General features: G+C 34.6%; 1 protein-coding gene across 1 annotated transcript; it reads left to right on the top strand.

Annotated features, from left to right (window-relative positions):
* Positions 1 to 10,802: 10,802 nt before the first annotated feature.
* On the top strand, positions 10,803 to 18,591 carry LOC149183613 (thiol protease SEN102-like). Its single transcript, XM_089415012.1, has 5 exons — positions 10,803 to 11,238; positions 11,580 to 11,815; positions 15,046 to 15,177; positions 15,283 to 15,477; positions 18,511 to 18,591. The coding sequence occupies exons 1-5, from the start codon at positions 10,803 to 10,805 to the stop codon at positions 18,589 to 18,591; spliced, it is 1,080 nt and encodes a 359-aa protein (XP_089271138.1).
* Positions 18,592 to 18,969: the final 378 nt, after the last annotated feature.

The following is an 18,969-nucleotide window of genomic DNA, read 5'->3' as shown; positions in this document are numbered from 1 at the left end:
TGCTTGTATTACATGCATTGACTTCAGTGTAAATGTTGTTTTCTAATGTTATTTCTTTTCTTGCATTAGATGCATTGACTTCAGTGTAGATGTTGATTTCTGATTTGATGTAATTGGATGTATGATGGTATATTAACTTTAAACTGATTGGATTAATATTGTGCATTGATTTCAGTGTAAGCATAAAATATTATTGACAATGTACATTGATTTTTGTGTTATAGTAATTCAACCTATTAATATTCGAGAGAAAGAGGGACAAGGTATGATTTTTACTATAATATCTCGAGCTAAAGCTTTAAATGGTTTATTATTTAACCTGTATTTTTTCATATAATCGATATGAAAAGACGACAAAAGTAACAAGGGTGACAATAAAAATAGTAGAAGAAAATAGTTTGAGATTAATCACCTATTTGTAATTTATTATATTCTTATTATTCACATTTTCTGTCATTCAACACTACATTTATAATTTCATCATTTTTCATCATTAAAGTTATTCACAATATTTATCATCTCAACAAACTAAGGTAACTAAGAAAATTTAAAATTAAAATGACTAGATTAATCTGAGACATATTTATCATATTTAAAATATTACATTAATATTAGATGAATTTACATATTACTCATAAAATCAATCATCTGTTCATTATATTTTATTTGGCCTCACAAGACTGAAACCAGCCTAGATCCATGTTAACTCCGGATCTATCAAGCACCACGAGGGATAAAATCTTTCGACGTGAAAACCTTTCCTCAAGTTTTTCACTCAAAAAAGAGTTTTGCACAAAAAGAGTTTTGATTCCTCTCATTGCTTGTTATATAACAAGCCTATGGGCCAAATACCGTGGACCAAATTATTATTAATACCATGCAAAAGAACATTATTAACCCTAATATTATTATTATTAAATTTAATAACTTTGCATTATCAAAATATTAAATTTGTATATATATATATATATATATATATATATGGGAGGTAAGAACAAATACATATTGTGATAGAGGTGGAGAAATAGGGTGACTCACAAGGGAGAGATGGAGATAAATTGAAGGAGAGGGGAGAAAAGGAATGAAGAGAGAGAAGGGGGGGGAGAGGAGTGAGAGAGGTAGAGAAGGGTAAGAGAGGGAGAAGGAGACTTATAGATGGAGGTGGGAGAGAGAGAAGGAGGGAGGGAGAAGGAGAGAGGGAGGGAGATAGTGAGAGGATTAGAGGGAAGAGGGATATGGGGGAAGAGAGAGGGAGGTAGTAGAGATAGGGAGAGAGACGACTTCAGAGAGAGGAGGAGAGAGGGAGGGATAGAGAGATGGATTTTGAGGGGGAGAGAGGGATGGTAGAAGAGATACATAAGGAGCGATAAGTGGAGAGAGAAGGAGTGACAAGGGAGAGATGGAGAGAGAGAGTGTCTATGTTCAGGGTTGAGATAAAGAGAAATAGAAGGAGAGATGGATACTAGAGGGGAGAGAAGGAGAGAGAAAGGGAAAGGAAGGGATATAGTAATATAGTTGGATAGAGAGAGAGAGAGAGAGAGGTGGGAGAGAAAGGGAGAGAGAGGACTTCATCATCTCTCAAAGGAAGGACTTCATCTACCTAAGACTTACAGTTTCATAGAATAAGTACAAGATGATAGTACTATGACTTTACCACTATTTCCATTTGATAATTTACGAGCTCTTTTCTAACTTGTGTTTTTCTGAGTACATGGAATTGTTAAGTGTAATATTTGTTTTCAACTACTTGGTTGATAACTACTTGATATTATGAAAGTTATGGATCATTCAAGATCTATAGAGAGAAATGATCTATCTCTAGATGATGTTTTCTGAATAGTGCATTGAGCACTAGAGTAGTATATTTTTGTTTCTCTCATATATATCTATATCTATATCTATATCTATATCTATATCTATATATATATATATATATATATATATATATATATATATCTATATATATATATATATATATATATATATATATATATATATATATATATATATATATATGATTCTCTCTCTATTTCTCTCTCACACTCATTGTGTGTGTGCATTTTAGGAGTTTAATGCTATTATATTAATTGACGGGGTCATTTCCACCAAGCTTATTACATAAAAATAATAAAATTATAGATAATACAAAATATGGAAAATAAACAACCCTATCACCTTCAATTGTCATTTTATTTGTAGGAGATATGTTATTCATTTAGCCACTTGCTAAATTCGATTGAATCAACAAACATAGTGAAATTTATTTAATATTCAGATGTGATCTACTTACCACATATACATTACTAGCGTTTATAAATGTTGCAACGAATTGTGAAGAAATTCCCACTGCAGATAACCTGATAATGCAATATACTAAAGCAAAATACTAGGTCTACTTCTACAACAAACTTTGAAGAAGCTTAATCAATTTGAGCAAGATCAAATAGAACACATATAACAGAGAATGAGAAATCATACACATGAAACACAGAGGAATACTCTGGGGAAAGCCTCAGCTAAAAACTTTGATCTCTGTATTATCATACAAGTGAAAATAGTCTGGATTACACAAAGCCTTAGCTCGGAAGCTCTCCAGCTCTCAGTAAAATCCCTCAATACATCTCATAGAATGAATAGAAACAACATATGCCTTCCCTCAATCCTCCAAGCCTCCTATTTCCTTGCACAATTTTTCTTGTGGTCCAATGTTGCCACCTGTGTGATGTCTGGCCTCATACAACTCACTGAACTCAGAAATAACTGCACAATCCTTAAGGAATGAATTCCTTCTGCATGCAAGAGATATTCACAATGGAATATTCCTGCAACTGATAGTACATTGTCCCACCATCTGATCTCAACTGGGTCTCTGACAGAACTGACATGCATGAGTTATTTATGAGAGAATATTCAGTTATATGAAGTGCAGTACTTACATGCATGCATGCATTAACTAACTGAACTCACAATCAGTTCCTCCAACGATTGGAACTAATCTAACTGGACTTGACTCAGTTAACTGAGCTAACTAATTACAACTCATCCTTATCTCTTTAGCTAAGGGATAAATTCCTCAATCAAAGGAATAACTATTGCACGTCCTCACATAGACTTCATGTTTGATTTTCCTTAACTAATTAACTCAAGGTGAATTAATTAATTATTTTACAAACAACTCCTAAGATCAAATTCGAATTTTAATTCACAATTTTAGTTGAGGGACCAACTAAAATTGCAATGTATCTTGAAATGCTATTTATAGCAATGCTATTTTTAGCACTTCTATATTTAGCATTTCTTGTTGCTATTTTCAACACTCCCTCTCAACAAGAAAGGGATTATCAGTCACCCCAATCATGTCTCTATGGAAGTCGAACTTGCATTTTGGCAATGCCTTAGTCAAAATATCTGCATCCCACTCCTCGGTCAAAACATACAGCAACAACATGATCCGCTTCACCACACATTCTCGAAGATGATAGTAATAGATCTTAATGTGCTTGGACCTGTCATGAAACACTGGATTCTCAGAGAGTTTGACACAATTATCACAATAGATCACGATTGGATCCATCATCTGACCAAACAATCCCACTAGAATCTTCTGCATCCAAATGGCCTCACATGCTACTTGACCGACAACCATGAATTGAGCCTCTACTGAGCTAAGTGCAACTGACCTTTGTTTCCTACTATACCAGGAAATTGCAGCTGAACCAAGGTTGAAGATTCCTCTAGAAGTGCTCTTCTGGTCTGATGTACTCCTTGCCCAATCAGTATCCGTGAAGCCCTGAAGCTTCACTCCCTCTATCCATCAGTACCACAATCCATACTAAGATGTGCCTTTGAGGTATCTTAGCACATGCTTCGCTGCCTTCCAAAACAGCTTGGTAGGTGGAACCATAGCTTGACTCAGTTGGTTCACCGCAAAGCACAAATCAGGTCGTGTGTTCACTAGATACATTAGTGAACCCACAAGCTGCCGATAAAGAGTAGCAGCTACTACCTCACCTGAAGTAGCATCCTCCTTCCTCCAGTTACCAGCTAGAGGAGTCTGCATGGGCTTGCAATTCTCCATGTGGAAACACCTGAGTATCTCATTGGCATACTTGCCTTGAGACACAAATATTTCCCCATCCTTCTACTACACTTCCATGCCTAGAAAGTAGTGCATGAGACCCATGTCTTTCATCTCAAACTCTCTTGCAAGGTCCTCCTTGCAAGACTTGATCAACTGATCATCACGTGTCAAAATCAGATCATCAACATAAAGTACAATGATCAATGGCTTACCTTCTACCATGATGTGGTAAAGGTTCGCATCTGCTTCACTCTTATTGAAGCCCAACCCAGTGAAATAGCTGTCGATCCTAGTGTACCAAGCACGAGGTGCTTGCTTAAGCCCATACAATGCTCACTTGAGTCGGCACACATGCAACTCACGATCGAAGTTCTCAAATCCTTCGAGCTGGTCAATGTACACCTCTTCCTCAATCTTCCCATTGAGGAGTGCATTCTTCACATCCATATGATGGATCTTCCGACCCATCGGAGCTGATAGTGCCAACATCGATATGATAGATGAGTACCTTGGTACAGGAGAAAATGTCTCATCGTAGTCGATCCCCTTGACCTGTGAGAAACCACGGGCAACAAACCTTGCCTTATGTTTCTCAACACTGCCATCACCTGCCTGCTTTACCTTGTAAAGCCATTGGGAACTCACCACTGACTTGTCTGCTGGTCTTGGGACAACATCCCACACATTGTTTCGAATGATAGGGTCGTACTCCTCTATCATAACATCAACCCAGATTGGTTGCTGCACTGCTTCCTCGAAAGAAGAAGGTTCGATCGCTACACACTCCCCAATCAAGGCCATGTAACCAGTGTACCGCTCGGGTGATATCCTATGTCTGCGCTGAGAGGATGGTTGTGCCACATTCTCTCGTGCATCTAGCATCAACCTGTCAGCTGCCCTTAAGCGTTTCCACCCATTTCTGGAAGACTCTACATGAGTGGATGTCTCCACTACCGGATCCTTTGCATGTGGCTACTCCACATCATTATGAGGCTCCTCCTCCTTTGGAACCAAACGTTCCTCCTCTGCATGTAACTTGAGCTCCCTCTCAAGTGATACTCGCATGGATTTCTGCTAGTCAAACTTCAGATCTCTGCGCACCACTGTCTTCTGACTGGTAGGCAGGAACACCTGATAGTTGTGGGGTGTATCAGTGTAGCCCACAAGTATCCCAAACTCAGCTATTGGATCTAGCTTCTTGTCGGCATCTTTGGTCACATGGCAATAAACCAATGATCCAAAGATCCTGAAGTGACTCACATCTGGTCGCTTCCTGGAAAAGGCCTACATTGGTGTCTTCATCCCCAGTATATGGTGCGGACTTCTATTCTGCAATATACTGCTGTATTGCATGCCTCAGCCCACAAATGAAGTGGTAGGCTTTGGTCATGCAATATCGCTCGAGTTGCTCCAACAATCGATCAGTTCTTCCTTTCAGCCACCCCATTTTGCTGTGGGTTATGGGGTGACATAAACTCCTATTTAATTCCTTTTGTTACGTAAAAGTCCTTAAATTGCTGGGAGACATACTCTCCACCCTTATCACTTCACAAGGCTCTTATTTCCTTCCAGATTCTTTCTTTGCCGAGGGTTTGAAATCACAAAAACTCAAGAAGGTCTGATCCTTCTTTTGCATAAAGTAGATCCAACATCTACGAGAAAAATCATCAATAAAAATAACATACTACCTTTCTTTAGTGGTGGACGCTGTATAGAATGGTCCACATACATCTGTGTGAACTTGCTCTAGGATTGCTCCAGCTCTACTGTCTCAATCCTAAAAGGAATATTTTGCATACTTACCCAAGGTGCAACCTTTGCATGTATCCACTCGCTCCAGTTTTCCCTTGGGTAGTCCAGTAGAAATTTGCTGCATGATCTTCAAGGCCCCGTGGTGCAAGTGGCCCAATCTTCTATGCCATATCTTGCCAACATATTGGCTCTGTACCACCTCTGCTTTGGAACTCAATGCACCACAGTCGTTTACCTCCAGCTTGTAGAGATTCTTTACTCGAATCCCAATTCGCTTGGTCTGTCCAGTGCCGATATGCCTCAGGAATACCTTTCCTTTATTAAAGACTACATCATACCCTTTATCTTCTAGCATAGCAACGGAAACAAGATTCTTCTTCAGACCCCGTACATACTTTACATCAGTGATGGTGAGAGGAGCTCCATGCTCCCTCTGAAACACAACCGTACCTTCACCTAAAACACGGTACTTTCCATCATCACCCATCTCGATGCACATCTGGAGATCCTTCTCCTCTAGGGTACTAAATAGATTCTTGTCACCTGACATGTAGAATGAAGCTCCACTGTCTAGGTACCAAACACATCCCACCATGGATGAAACCATGCATGCAATGAGAGAGAAATCCAACTCAAACTGTGAGGCTAGTGTCTCACCATATGATCCCTTCAAGGATCATTTCTTGGATTTCTTTTGTGGACAATTCGTAGCATAATGGCCCACCTCATGACAATGAAAGCATCGCACTTTTGATTTGTCAAACTTCTTCCCACCATGTGAAGAACTCGATTTGGGATGGGACACCTTCCCTTTCCTTCTCCTAGCTTTACTCGCTAAAGCTAGATTTTCTTTATCATCTTGTTTTGATGAAGATCCATCTCTGGTGCTTCTTCTTATCTCCTTCTGCATCAGATCCGACCAAAGTCGTTCCCAATCTGGCAGTTTCTCTCTTCCATTTACCGAGTCTTGGTAGCTATGCCAACTCTTAGGAAGAACGAGGAGAGCAACACTCACCATGTCATTCTTAGTAGTCGTGATCCCTACACTTCCAAGCTCATCCCTACAGGTGGTGAGATTGGTTAGGTATGTTGAGATCGTGTCTCCCTTTTCACACTTGATTTTCTGAAGCTTGTCTTTCAGCACCAGCTTCCTTCGATCGTTGTTGTTCTGATATAGATCCTTCAATGTTTTCCACATTGAATATGGTGTCTCCTTCCCATGGAGGCTCGAGACAATGTTGTCTCAAACTCCCTCCAGGAGGATTCTCCTCGCTCTAACCACATATTTCTTCCATTCTGCCAATTCTTGGGCATTAGCTGCTGCGGGCTTGGGGACTTCTTGATCAATGAATTCCTTCAAACTGTTTTCCTCTAATACCACTTCCATGTGATCCTTCCAGGCTATATAATTCGAGTTACCAAGGGCATACTCGAGTCTCAAACCGCTGAATGCCATTGGTGAAATTGAGATGTGATAAGAACTCGATTTCTATAATCAGGAATTTGAAACTTAGAACTTCTCCCTTCTTGTATATTGTTCTTTGCTTTGATCACCTATGCTTTGATACCATGTAGAAATTCCCACTGTAGATCACCTGATAATGCAATATACTAAAGCAAAATACTAGATCTACTTCTACAACAAACTTTGTGGAAGCTTAATCAATTTGAGCAAGATCAAATAGAACACATATAACAGAGAATGAGAAATCATACACATGAAACACAGAAGAATACTCTGGGAAAGCCTTCGCTAAAAACCCCAATCTCTGCATTATCATACAAGTGAAAATAGTTCGGATTACACAAAGCCTTAGCTCTAAAGCTATCCAACTCTCAGTACAATCCCTCAATACAGCTCACAGACTGAATAGACACAACATATGCATTCCCTCAATCCTCGAAACCTCCTATTTCCTTGCACATTTTTTCTTGGGGTTCAATGATGCCTCCCGTGTGAAGTCTGGCCTCATACAACTCATTGAACTCAGAAATAACTGCACAATCCTTAAGGAATGAATTCCTTTTGCATGCAATAGATATTCACAATGGAATATTCCTGCAATTGATAGTACACTATCCCACCATTTGATCTCAACTAGGTCTCTGACAGAACTGACATGCATGCATGCATTAACTAATTGAACTCACAATCAGTTCCTCCAACTGTTGGAACTAATCTAACTGGACTTAGCTCAGTTAACTGAGCTAACTAATTACAACTCAAGATTACAACTCATCCTTATCTCTTTAACTAAGGGATAAATTCCTCAATCAAAGGAATAACTGTTGCATGTCCTCACACAGACTTCGTGTTTGATTTTCGTCAACTAATTAACTCAAGATGAATTAATTAATTATTTTACAAACAACTGCTAATATCAAATTCAAATTTTAATTCACAATTTTAGTTCACGGAGTAACTAAAATTGGAATGTATCCTGAAATGCTATTTATAGCAATTCTATTTTTAACACTTTTATATTTAGCATTTCTTGTTACTATTTTCAACAAATTGCACTAACAATAAACATATTAACTTAGTTTCATTAAAAAAAATTGATCTCTCTTTAGACATATCATTTAATCTCATGAACCTTTTTCCTAGGTATTTAGATCATGTTCTTATAGAATCATTCTGACATTTTGTTTTTCGTAAGATCAAATTCTTGGACTTCTTCTATATATTTTTCCTATGGAATCACCTTTTTGAAAGAAATATATCTTCCTTTAAGGTAATCTTTACTTTCTTTGAGCCTACCAAACACCATTATTTCTTAATCTCCTCTCATGAACTAACCTAAATTCCTTCTCCTTTTCCCTTTTAACCATCACAACTTTCAAAATTTGTTCAACTTTCAGTCCTCCAACGATCTTAAAATAACAATCGATCATATTCTTTTATTGGTTTTACATGTTTTCTTTCTTAGTAGCTCCTCAACTTTTCACTTTGTTTTCATATGCCTAACTTCTTGTCTTCCTACACAAAAATGTTTATGTTTCCCACATACACAGTTATTTTATGCCTACTTTATCTATTCTTTCCCTTCTTACCATTATTCCTACTTCACTTTTACACACTCAATACCTATAAAATCTATATTTTCACGTACATATAGGTAATCCTACATAAATATGAATATATCAATAATCACCTATATGTGAACCACTTATATGTGTCTATCATGGGGATAGAGAAAACAACATTATCAATACAACTTATTTGTGTTTTTCCTATTGGGCATGCATCAGATTTGTTATTGTGTGTTTATTAATATGTTTTCATTCACAGAAATGTGTGTTTTAGGTGTCTCAACTCATTTTGCATATGCATGATTGGGTTATTTCATAGTTTTGTAATAATGTTATCATCCATATACACAATTGCATGGATACTCTACTCATGTTAGCATTTATATTCCTTCTTTAATGCATTTTTCTTTCATAGTCACATATAACTATCAAGGATATGGAGAACATTGGTTTTTACCAAACATGGGTGGCTTGTGTTAATTTTTAATGTAATTAAATTAATAAAATTATTTGTATTTTAGGAATCATGTGTGACTCATGGCTTTTGTTTGAATAGTTAATTAAATTCACCTTAATTAATTAGTTTGACATTTTAGATGTGAGATTCATGGTTTTTTTAAGTATCATTATTTATATTAAAATCTCATTAATAAACAACTTTATTGACCAAAAACCACTTCTTTTAAAACTAACATATATTCCATATTTCAAATATAATATCAATATACATTATATTTGATTTCTAAATCCAAAAAAATAAATAAGCTTTAGAATTATTTCATAAATGTATTTACTTTTATTTTATTACTAAAAGATACATCCTTCCTACTTAGAAAAGGAAGTTTTTAGAAAAACATACATTGTCTATCTACCTTCAAGTGGGACCCATTAAAATCAACTTTGCACTATTGTTGCAATGTGCCTAACTTCTTGTCCTCCTACACAAAAACTTTTCTATTTCACACATACACACTTATTTATCCCCACTTTATCTATTCTTTCTCTTCTTACCTCTATTTCTACTTCACTTCTAGACACTAATTACCTATAACATCTACTTTTCACATAGATGTAGATAATCCTTCATAAATATTAATATATCCCTAATCACCTATATGTGAATCACTTATATGTGTTTTTTATAGGTCATCTCTTTAATCACATATATGTGCATCATTTATATGATTTTTATATATGTCTATCACTAGAGAAAAACAACATTCTCAATTCATTTTGCATATATATGATTAGGTTATTTCCTAGTTTTGTAATAGTGTTATCATCTGTTTAGCATTTGCATGTATACTCTACTCATATTAGCACATTAAGCACTTGCATGCATACTCTACTCATATTAGCACATTGGTTATTACTAAACATGTGCCCTTCTTGTTAATTTTTCTAATTAAGAATATTAATTAAATAAATTCTATTTTATAATCATGTGTGACTCATGGTGCTTCAATAGTTAATTAAAGTCATATTAATTAATTAAACTAGTTTAATGGAGTCCTTAATTAATTCTATTTTATAATCATGTGTGACTCATGGTGCTTCAATAGTTAATTAAAGTCATATTAATTAATTAAACTAGTTTAATGGAATCTTTAATTAATTCTATTTTATAATCATGTGTGACTCATGGTACTTCAATAGTTAATTAAAGTCATATTAATTAATTAAACTAATTTAATGGAGTCCTTAATTAATTCTATTTTATAATCATGTGTGACTCATAATGCTTCAATAGTTAATTAAAGTGATATTAATTAATTAAACTAGTTTAATGGAGTCCTTATTCATGGTTTTATTAAGTATTGTTAATTTGTATTATTATCGGTCCGAGTTGCTATATAACACGGTCCCCTTCTGCTTTATCTCCACCAATTCATATTATTTCTGTGAATTATATCGACGAGTTATTTTTTCTTTAGTTATGGCACGAGCGACCCTGTTTCTATTTCTGTTCGTGGCAGCCTTGTGGGCTTTATCGGTGAATGCCTCTCCTGCTGGATTCACAGACAAAGACCTGCAGTCTGAAGAAAGTCTGCGACTCCTTTATCATAAGTGGGTGCTTCAGCATGGCTCAACCAGAAATACATCGGATGAGCGATTCAAAATATTTGTAGAGACTGTGAAATACATCGACTCTGTGAATAAGAAGAATCTTACGTACCAACTTGGATTGAATCAGTTTGCAGATATGACTGACCAAGAAATCGATACGGCCATCACGTGCGTTAAGAATTTCAGATACAGTGGAGACATGAGTAGAGTGAAGAATGGATCATTCATGAACCAGTACGTGCCACGAGCTCTGGATTGGAGAGTGAGGGGAGCAGTAACTTCTGTGAAGAATCAAAGGAATTGCGGTATGTATGATGAGAGAAATAGTTTCAATTAAGATATTACTATTACTAGATTGAAACTTTAGGTAAATGGTAGCTAAGGATCAGCGATCAGGGTCCATTTAGATACAATTGACAGAACTACTGGAAAATCTTATGTTTTCGAGGAAGCCAAAATTTGTACAGAACATAGAAGTACTGGAAAATCTTATGTTTTTGAGAAGCAAAAATTTGTATAGAAAGACAGACCAGGGAATCTGGTGATGAGTAAGTTTTTGAATTTAGAAACGGAAATGTGTGGCGAACATAGTCCACTATCATTTTCTAATACAACTCTTATATGGTCTATTTTTTTGGCCTTGCAGGATGTTGTTGGGCCTTTGCAACTGCAGCTGCTATAGAGGGTCTCCACCAGATAAAAGAAAATGAATTGTTGACCCTCTCGGCGCAGCAGTTGCTTGACTGCACTGGCGGAGGAAACGGTTGCTTCGGAGGGGACGTGGTCGCTGCCTTCGAGTATGTCAGTACGAGAAGGAATGGATTAACTTATGAAGGTTTATATGGTTACCGGGGGATGAAGACCCCGTGCGAAGACGGAGTGGTACAATAATAAGGCTTAATGATACATACTAAGATGGATTCGTGCATTAAGATAGTTAGATTCCGTTGAGATGGAGTTTAAATGGGTTAGGATGTGTATAGTTAGATTCCGTTGAGATGGATTAGGATTTGGATTGGTTTTCTGCTTTCTAATTATTTTAAATTTTGAAGTGGTTTTGGAATTATTAGAATCATTTCCTGTTATTTCGTTTATGAGAGATTTTAACTTTTCACAACTAACCATATTCAGAATATTAAATTGTATAGACTCTATATAATTAGCTAAACAAAATATTTTAAAAATTTTATTAAAAAGTTACTAAAAATTATGGATTTGAGACTTCTGCGATTTGTACTCTGTGTGGTTGTATTTTCCGGATTCATCACATCTGTTGTTTGAGTGTATCGACGTTTCGAACCAGCCTCTGTGGTTCATCATCAGGATGAGAATTATTTGAAGAAGTCAGAGACAGGATATGCATCTGTTGTTTGAGTGCATCGACGTTTCGAACCAGCCTCTGTGGTTCATCATCAGGATGAGAATTATTTGAAGAAGTCAGAGACAGGATATGGTGAATAAATAGGTGAAGATGAGGGGGAGTGCAGGACCGACAAGACAAAAAAAAAAAAAAAAAAAAAAAAAAAAAAAACTAAACGAATTTCTTGAACACCTTAACAGCCAGTCAGATTCCATCAAGTTCACCATGGAAGTGGAAGAAAATGGTTGCCTTCCCTTTCTTGACATCCTCATCAAAAGGAACCAAGATGGCACTATTTCTCACCAAGTCTATCGCGAAAAAGCTCACACCGAACACTACCTACATGCTAATTCTCACCATCATCCAACGCAAAAGCTTGGGGTACTAAACACCTTAGCAACAAGAGCAATTCGTATCTCAGATCATGATAATTTTGAGCAAGAAAAGAACCACCTCTTAAAAGTCTTCAAGAAGAATGGATACAAGAGACACCAAGGGATCAAGGCTTTCAAGAAGATTGAAAATCCCATGAACAAGCATCATAGGGATGATTATGCTGGTACAGTTCACCTCCCTTACATTCAAGGCACCACTGATAAAATTGCTCACACCTTAAGGAAGAATAAAATAAAAACCACATTCAAACCTCTGAAAACAATAAGTAGATGCCTTAAATCAGTGAAAGATCCTATTGACCCTAAACACCACAAAGGGGTCTACTTGGTCCCTTGTTCATGCGGAAAGTCATACATTGGGGAAACCGGTCGATCCATATTAACAAGGATTCAAGAGCATGCTGCGGATATTAACCATAACCGCTCCAAAACCTCAGCCCTAGCTGAACACTCAAGCAAAACCAATCACCACATTTGCATCGAAAACTCTTGTGTCATGGCCAAAATTGAGCACTACCACCATAGGAAATTCAGAGAAGCTATTGAAATACGAAAACACCCTGATAACCTAAATCGCGATGACGGTTGGAAGATAAGTGACAATTGGATTCCCACAATAATAAAGAATCCCACCACTTCTTAGCCCCCTGTTTCCATCCCCCTCTCATCCCTGTGTCTAATCTATTTCCCTTACCTTCATAACACAATATACCCTTCACCATCCTATTAATTTAGGTTCCACAATAAAATTAATTTAATTTCCATAATAAAATTCTATATATTAAATATTATCCACATCTTAACAATATTAAATTAATAAAGATATACATAGCATAATATATTAAATCAACCGAAAAAGATGTATACATCGTGATACATATCATAACAATATTAAATTAATATAGGTATTTAGATCATAATAAAGAAATATATATCATAACAACATTAAATCAACCAATAAAGATATTTATATCACAACAATATTAAACTAATGATATATGTACATATTAAATCAACCAATACGCATTAAAACTATTTATAAAAAGAAATACACTAAACTTTCATATCAATAACAATATAGGTAATTACAACAAAATCATAATACACATTAAAACAATAATAATACATCACAATACAATAAAACAAAAATACACATATAAATCTCAACATAATAAATCAATATACATATCTCAATTTAATTTCCATAATAAATCAATAGATACATATATTAATTTAATTTCCATAATAAATCAATAGATACATATATTAATTTAATTTCCATAATAAAATTCTATATATTAAATATTATTTATATCATAACAATATTATATTAATAAGGATATACATAACATAATATATTAAATCAACCTAAAAAGATATATACATCTTAATATATATCATAAAAACATAAAATTAATATAGGTATATAGATCATAATAAAGATATATATATCATAACAACAGTAAATCAACCAATAAAGATATTTATATCATAACAATATTAAATATGTATATATTAAATTAACCAATATACATTAAAAATAGTTATAAAAAAGAAATACACTAATCTTTCACATTAACAACAATGTAGGTAATTATAACAAAAACATAATACACATTAAACTAATAAAAACACATCACAATACAATAAAACAAAACATAATATAAATAAAATCAAAATACATATACATAACACTGATCAGTACACATATATAGGTATAAAGAAATAAACTTAAGTCACAATACATAATAAATCAATATTTATATATAATAAAACAAAACAGCAAGATATATTAAATCAAAACATAGCATATAATATATATATATATCTTAATACATTACATCAAGTACATGTAATTAATAAAAAAAAAATAATAATAATAAATAAATAAATAAATATAAATAAACATTTATATATAAATAAAATAATAAGTCCACTCATAACAGAAATAATGATTAAGCCAAAAAAGATTTAAACACATTTCAAATAAATAAAAAGATAAATGATAATAGTAATAAAATATTTATAAAAATTAAAAATTATTCATCCTAAACCTAATTAAGAAACCACTCTCATTTAAATCTTGTCGGTCCTGCACTCCCGCTCATCTTCACCTATTTATTCACCATATCCTGTCTCTCACTTCTTCAAATAATTCTCATCCTGATGATGAACCACAGAGGCTGGTTCGAAACGTCGATGCACTCAAACAACAGATGCGATGAATCCGGAAGATACAACCACACAGTTACTAAAAACATAATTAGTTTTTATAAATAACAATATATTATTTATAATAATAACTTCATCTAATTTGTAAGACAAATAAATCATTGTTTTGTTTTGTTTTGATATAGGTTCCTCGGGCAGCAACTATTACGGATGTTCAAAAGGTCTATGGTGAAGCCGAACTCAAACGAGCAGTAGCTAGGGGACCTGTAGCTGTAGGGGTAAAGTTTGGCCATCCGAATATCAGAAATTATAGGCGTGTAAGTGGTTATGATTCCTTATATTGTTTTTTTTGACAAAAAATAAGAAAGAGATGAATAATCTTGCAAGTGTAACTAATAAAATTTTGTTTGTTTGTTGCGCAGGGAGTATTTAATGGTTTTTGTGGCCAAATAATTAACCATCCAGTTCTAGTGGTTGGATATGGGGAGCAAAAAATTGGGTGTTGCATAGAAAAATTTTGGATAATAAAAAACAGTTGGGGAGACAGATGGGGAGAACATGGATATATGAGAATTAAACGAGGCGTTGGAAGATATGGAAAATGTGGTATTGCCACTGTGGGCATCATCCCATACAAAATTTAATGCATTGGCATTGAATTAGATGTTGATCACATTATCAAATAATGATAGCAATTGGCTTGACAAAAGTTTGGCAAATTACTATACAATAGTGTGAAAATTTACCTTTTATTTTATTAAGCATAGGTAAAATAAATTCTTAATTTATTTTGTAGAAGTTTGATACTTCACTTATATTATTGTATTGCATTATTGGTAATATATTAAAATAATTTTAATTAGAAATTTTATTGTGTTTTTGTAAATTTTAAATGGAAGTATGAAAAGAATAAAATGATGAAAACTATTCACGTCAGTTCTAAATTTAGATTTATTTTCAAAAACAAATTAATTTAGCTCTATATTTCATTTATGTATTTTTTTGTTATTTTGTTTTATTTTCAATTCATTTAAAAATATATTTATAATTTTATGACAAATAACTTGCTATTGTCCTTAGAGGTGCTCTATAGTATATAGGAGTAGATCTCAGGTAAATTTAAATTTAACAACATGTCTGTAATATTCCTCTTGTAAATAACCAAATAACTCATTGTAAAATCAAAGAGTTACAAATCAGTTCAAAAATTAATTCTTGGCAGTTGTGAAACGGAATGGGAATCCCAGGCAAGAAACAAGGAAAGTCTCCCACCCAATGGGGAAGGGGATGGAAGAAAGTGGTTACGTGCTTGGTTTGAATCCAGTAGGTGGAAGCTCGTATATGTTTTGGAGTCCATAACTTCATGTTGTGGGGAGGGGGGGATGGATGGGAGAAGAGCTTGTTTCTCAATAGCGAAACGTTGGATCCTGCAAAAAGGGTTAAAATAACCATGAAGAGCTGGGAAACAGTGTTGCTCGCTACACCAAAAAGGGTTAAAATAACCATGAAGAGCTGGGAAACAGTGTTGCTCGCTACACCAACTCCACGGGGAAATGTTTTGCTGTCAAATCTGGATTTGGTAGTGGGGAGGGCACAGGGGATGAAACAAATAATGTTTCAGTGGCGCGACCCTATTTTTCAACTCTTGTTGACACTGAGTGTACTGCACCGAATTAGCAAGTCCCATCAAGTTTACTTGATTTCTTGGAACAACTACAAGAGTTGGAGAAGCCAGGAACCCAACCTCTTCGTCCGCTGTCACTGTCAGGCCTAAGCGATACACACGATTATCTTATTGATGATCTTGTCACAACGTATTTTATGGTTCTGCGGACGGACATAGCAATGGAATGACATTCAAGGGCCAAAATAGATAATAGGAGAAGTTTCGTAGAGCATAATGAGCGAGATGTTTGTTGGTGCTCTTGTTTGCTTTGGTTGCTCATGTGTTTTTGCACTCATGCATATGTTAAACAATGCATGCGTCTGGCTGTTTTTATGCAGTTAATTTAGGTTTATAAATGGAACCGCCGAGGGGAGAGTTGTTATTTTCTAAATGCGTTCGGGTCGCTGCTGCTATTCAAACTCTTGTTGGGTTCTTCTCTTGGTTACACCAAATTGATTTGCGGGTTTAGCTCTCAGAATAGAGGTCATGGAGGCAAGGAGGTTGCCATGAATAAGATAAGTAATTTGCTAGCTTTCTTGAAGGGAAAATAAATGTATGTTTTATTTGGGTATCTTTTTGAAAGATTTCTTACCAAATATAGATAATATATGCATAATAGTATGCAAAGAAGAATGTGGAAAATGTGTGGACATAAAAGCTAAGAAAATATGTAGTTTTTCTCTTAGAATGATTACATGTAAATCTTGTGTGTTAAATGCCAAGTCACTTGTCATTTTCTTGAAAAGGGATATGTGCTTAATTGCATTGTGATACTAGCTAATTTCTAGGTTTCTTGTGAAATAATTATTATGCATTGCATGCAGGATAGAAATAGCTAATGATGTGCTTCTAGGCACATAGATATTCATTTCTAACTTTCCGGAAGAAAAGCGTATGTTTTATATACACATAAATATAGTTTCTTGTTAGAAAAAGTGTGCACACTTCATGTATGAAAATGATGGCTTTTAGGAGAGATCTCTTGAAAATAAAAATAGAGATTCTTTCCTTAAAAGACACATATGAATAGTGTTCATACAAGAACAATAATCCATACTTGTTTCATGAAAAGATTATGTGCATTGAAGTAAAAGTAATTTGTGTTAGGAAAAACATGTGTTGCATGCACATAAGGGTAGCTATTGTGACATAGGAAATATGATTTGGTGTGTACGTAGAGGAAGTATTATGTTGACTTTCTTGTAAATAATAATAATGATGTTAACTTTCTTGGAAATATTAATCTCTTGAAAAGAGTGTCTTGCTAGATGATTTGGATTGATTTCATGATTTTAGTGCATAAAGGGTTAAGTTAACATTGTTATTGTTTCCTGATTTTTAAGCGTAAAGATGGGTATCTATAGTAATTTCTTGAAAGAGAAGCATGAGAAACTTACGTATAGTAAGATAGAGAAATGAGGTTATAATGATTTCCTTTAAGAAAGAAGTATGTAATTTGTTACATGAAATGAAGGTAGTATTCTAGAGAAGAGAATATAGCATACATCAAAGAAGGGCTATTATGATAAGTTATGGGATGCACTAAGGAGTAGCCATTGTGTTATAGAGGTATGTTCTTTGTATGGATAGAACTATTGAGCCATATTTCTTTAGGAAAATGATATGTGATTACTTTATGCTAACGTAACTATTATCTTAGTTTCTTGTTGAATGAGATGTGTAAGCACACGAGATTTGTGTTAGCTTTCATTAGAAAGGGTATACATACGCATGCAGGAAGAGACAACAAGTTGTGTTAGTTTGCTTTACATGTTTGTAGGCATCAAAAGTAATAGCTAAAGAACTAGCTCTTTTGATAAAGTTTATGTAAATTTTCATGTAAGGAGATTATAACTGATGTTGTAGTTAGTCCCTTCAAAGGAATGCCTTAGTGTTTTTCCCTCTAAGAATATGTGCTTATGTGAAGGGAAATATTAGTTAATATGATTATTTATAATTGTAATCATGATATCAATGTTGGCAGGAAAAGATTATATTTAACATTGTGGCAGGTATAGAATTAATGGTCCATGCAGATGAGTACGAGTTGCGGGATCGTACATAGATGGAACAATCATGCCATAAGGATGTAGCATGTGGCGATATGTAGGTAAAGGGTTTCATGGAAATTGTAATAGCCTTTAGCTAGTTATGAGACATTTTAATGATATTTCATTGTAATATTTTATAACAATGGATAAGGGATGGAATCCCTTATAATCCATTGAGTGAGGGGTGAAAACCCTCACGAGCGTTTAATAATAAGATTAAACGTTTGCTGGTTTTCACCCTACGGGGTTTCCAGGGTATATCCGTGTTCAATGGTGTGATTGCCTTTTGTGTCAGATTGATGGTGTTAAATCCTTGATGATATTGATTCCTTATTAATGTGATAGTCATAATGCCAAGTATGTGATTAATTATTATGGTTAAGGAAATCATG

The sequence above is a fragment of the Pinus tabuliformis genome, chromosome 3_2 (genome assembly GCF_031772625.1).
Source record: "Pinus tabuliformis cultivar Carrire ecotype Pingquan chromosome 3_2, CPIR1, whole genome shotgun sequence".
Classification (NCBI taxonomy): Eukaryota; Viridiplantae; Streptophyta; class Pinopsida; order Pinales; family Pinaceae; genus Pinus; species Pinus tabuliformis.
The sequence above is the reverse complement of the archived record's forward strand: the minus strand, read 5'-3'. Positions and strand labels throughout refer to the sequence as shown.

Bases quoted from the DNA above. Each gene is read 5' to 3' on its own strand.
- LOC149183613 (XM_089415012.1), top strand. From the start codon at position 10,803: ATGGCACGAGCGACCCTGTTTCTATTTCTGTTCGTGGCAGCCTTGTGG. The intron at 15,178-15,282 runs GTAAGTGGTTAT...TTTGTTGCGCAG, and splicing joins ATATCAGAAATTATAGGCGT to GGAGTATTTAATGGTTTTTG. The intron at 15,478-18,510 runs GTGGGCATCATC...CAATGTTGGCAG, and splicing joins GAAAATGTGGTATTGCCACT to GAAAAGATTATATTTAACAT.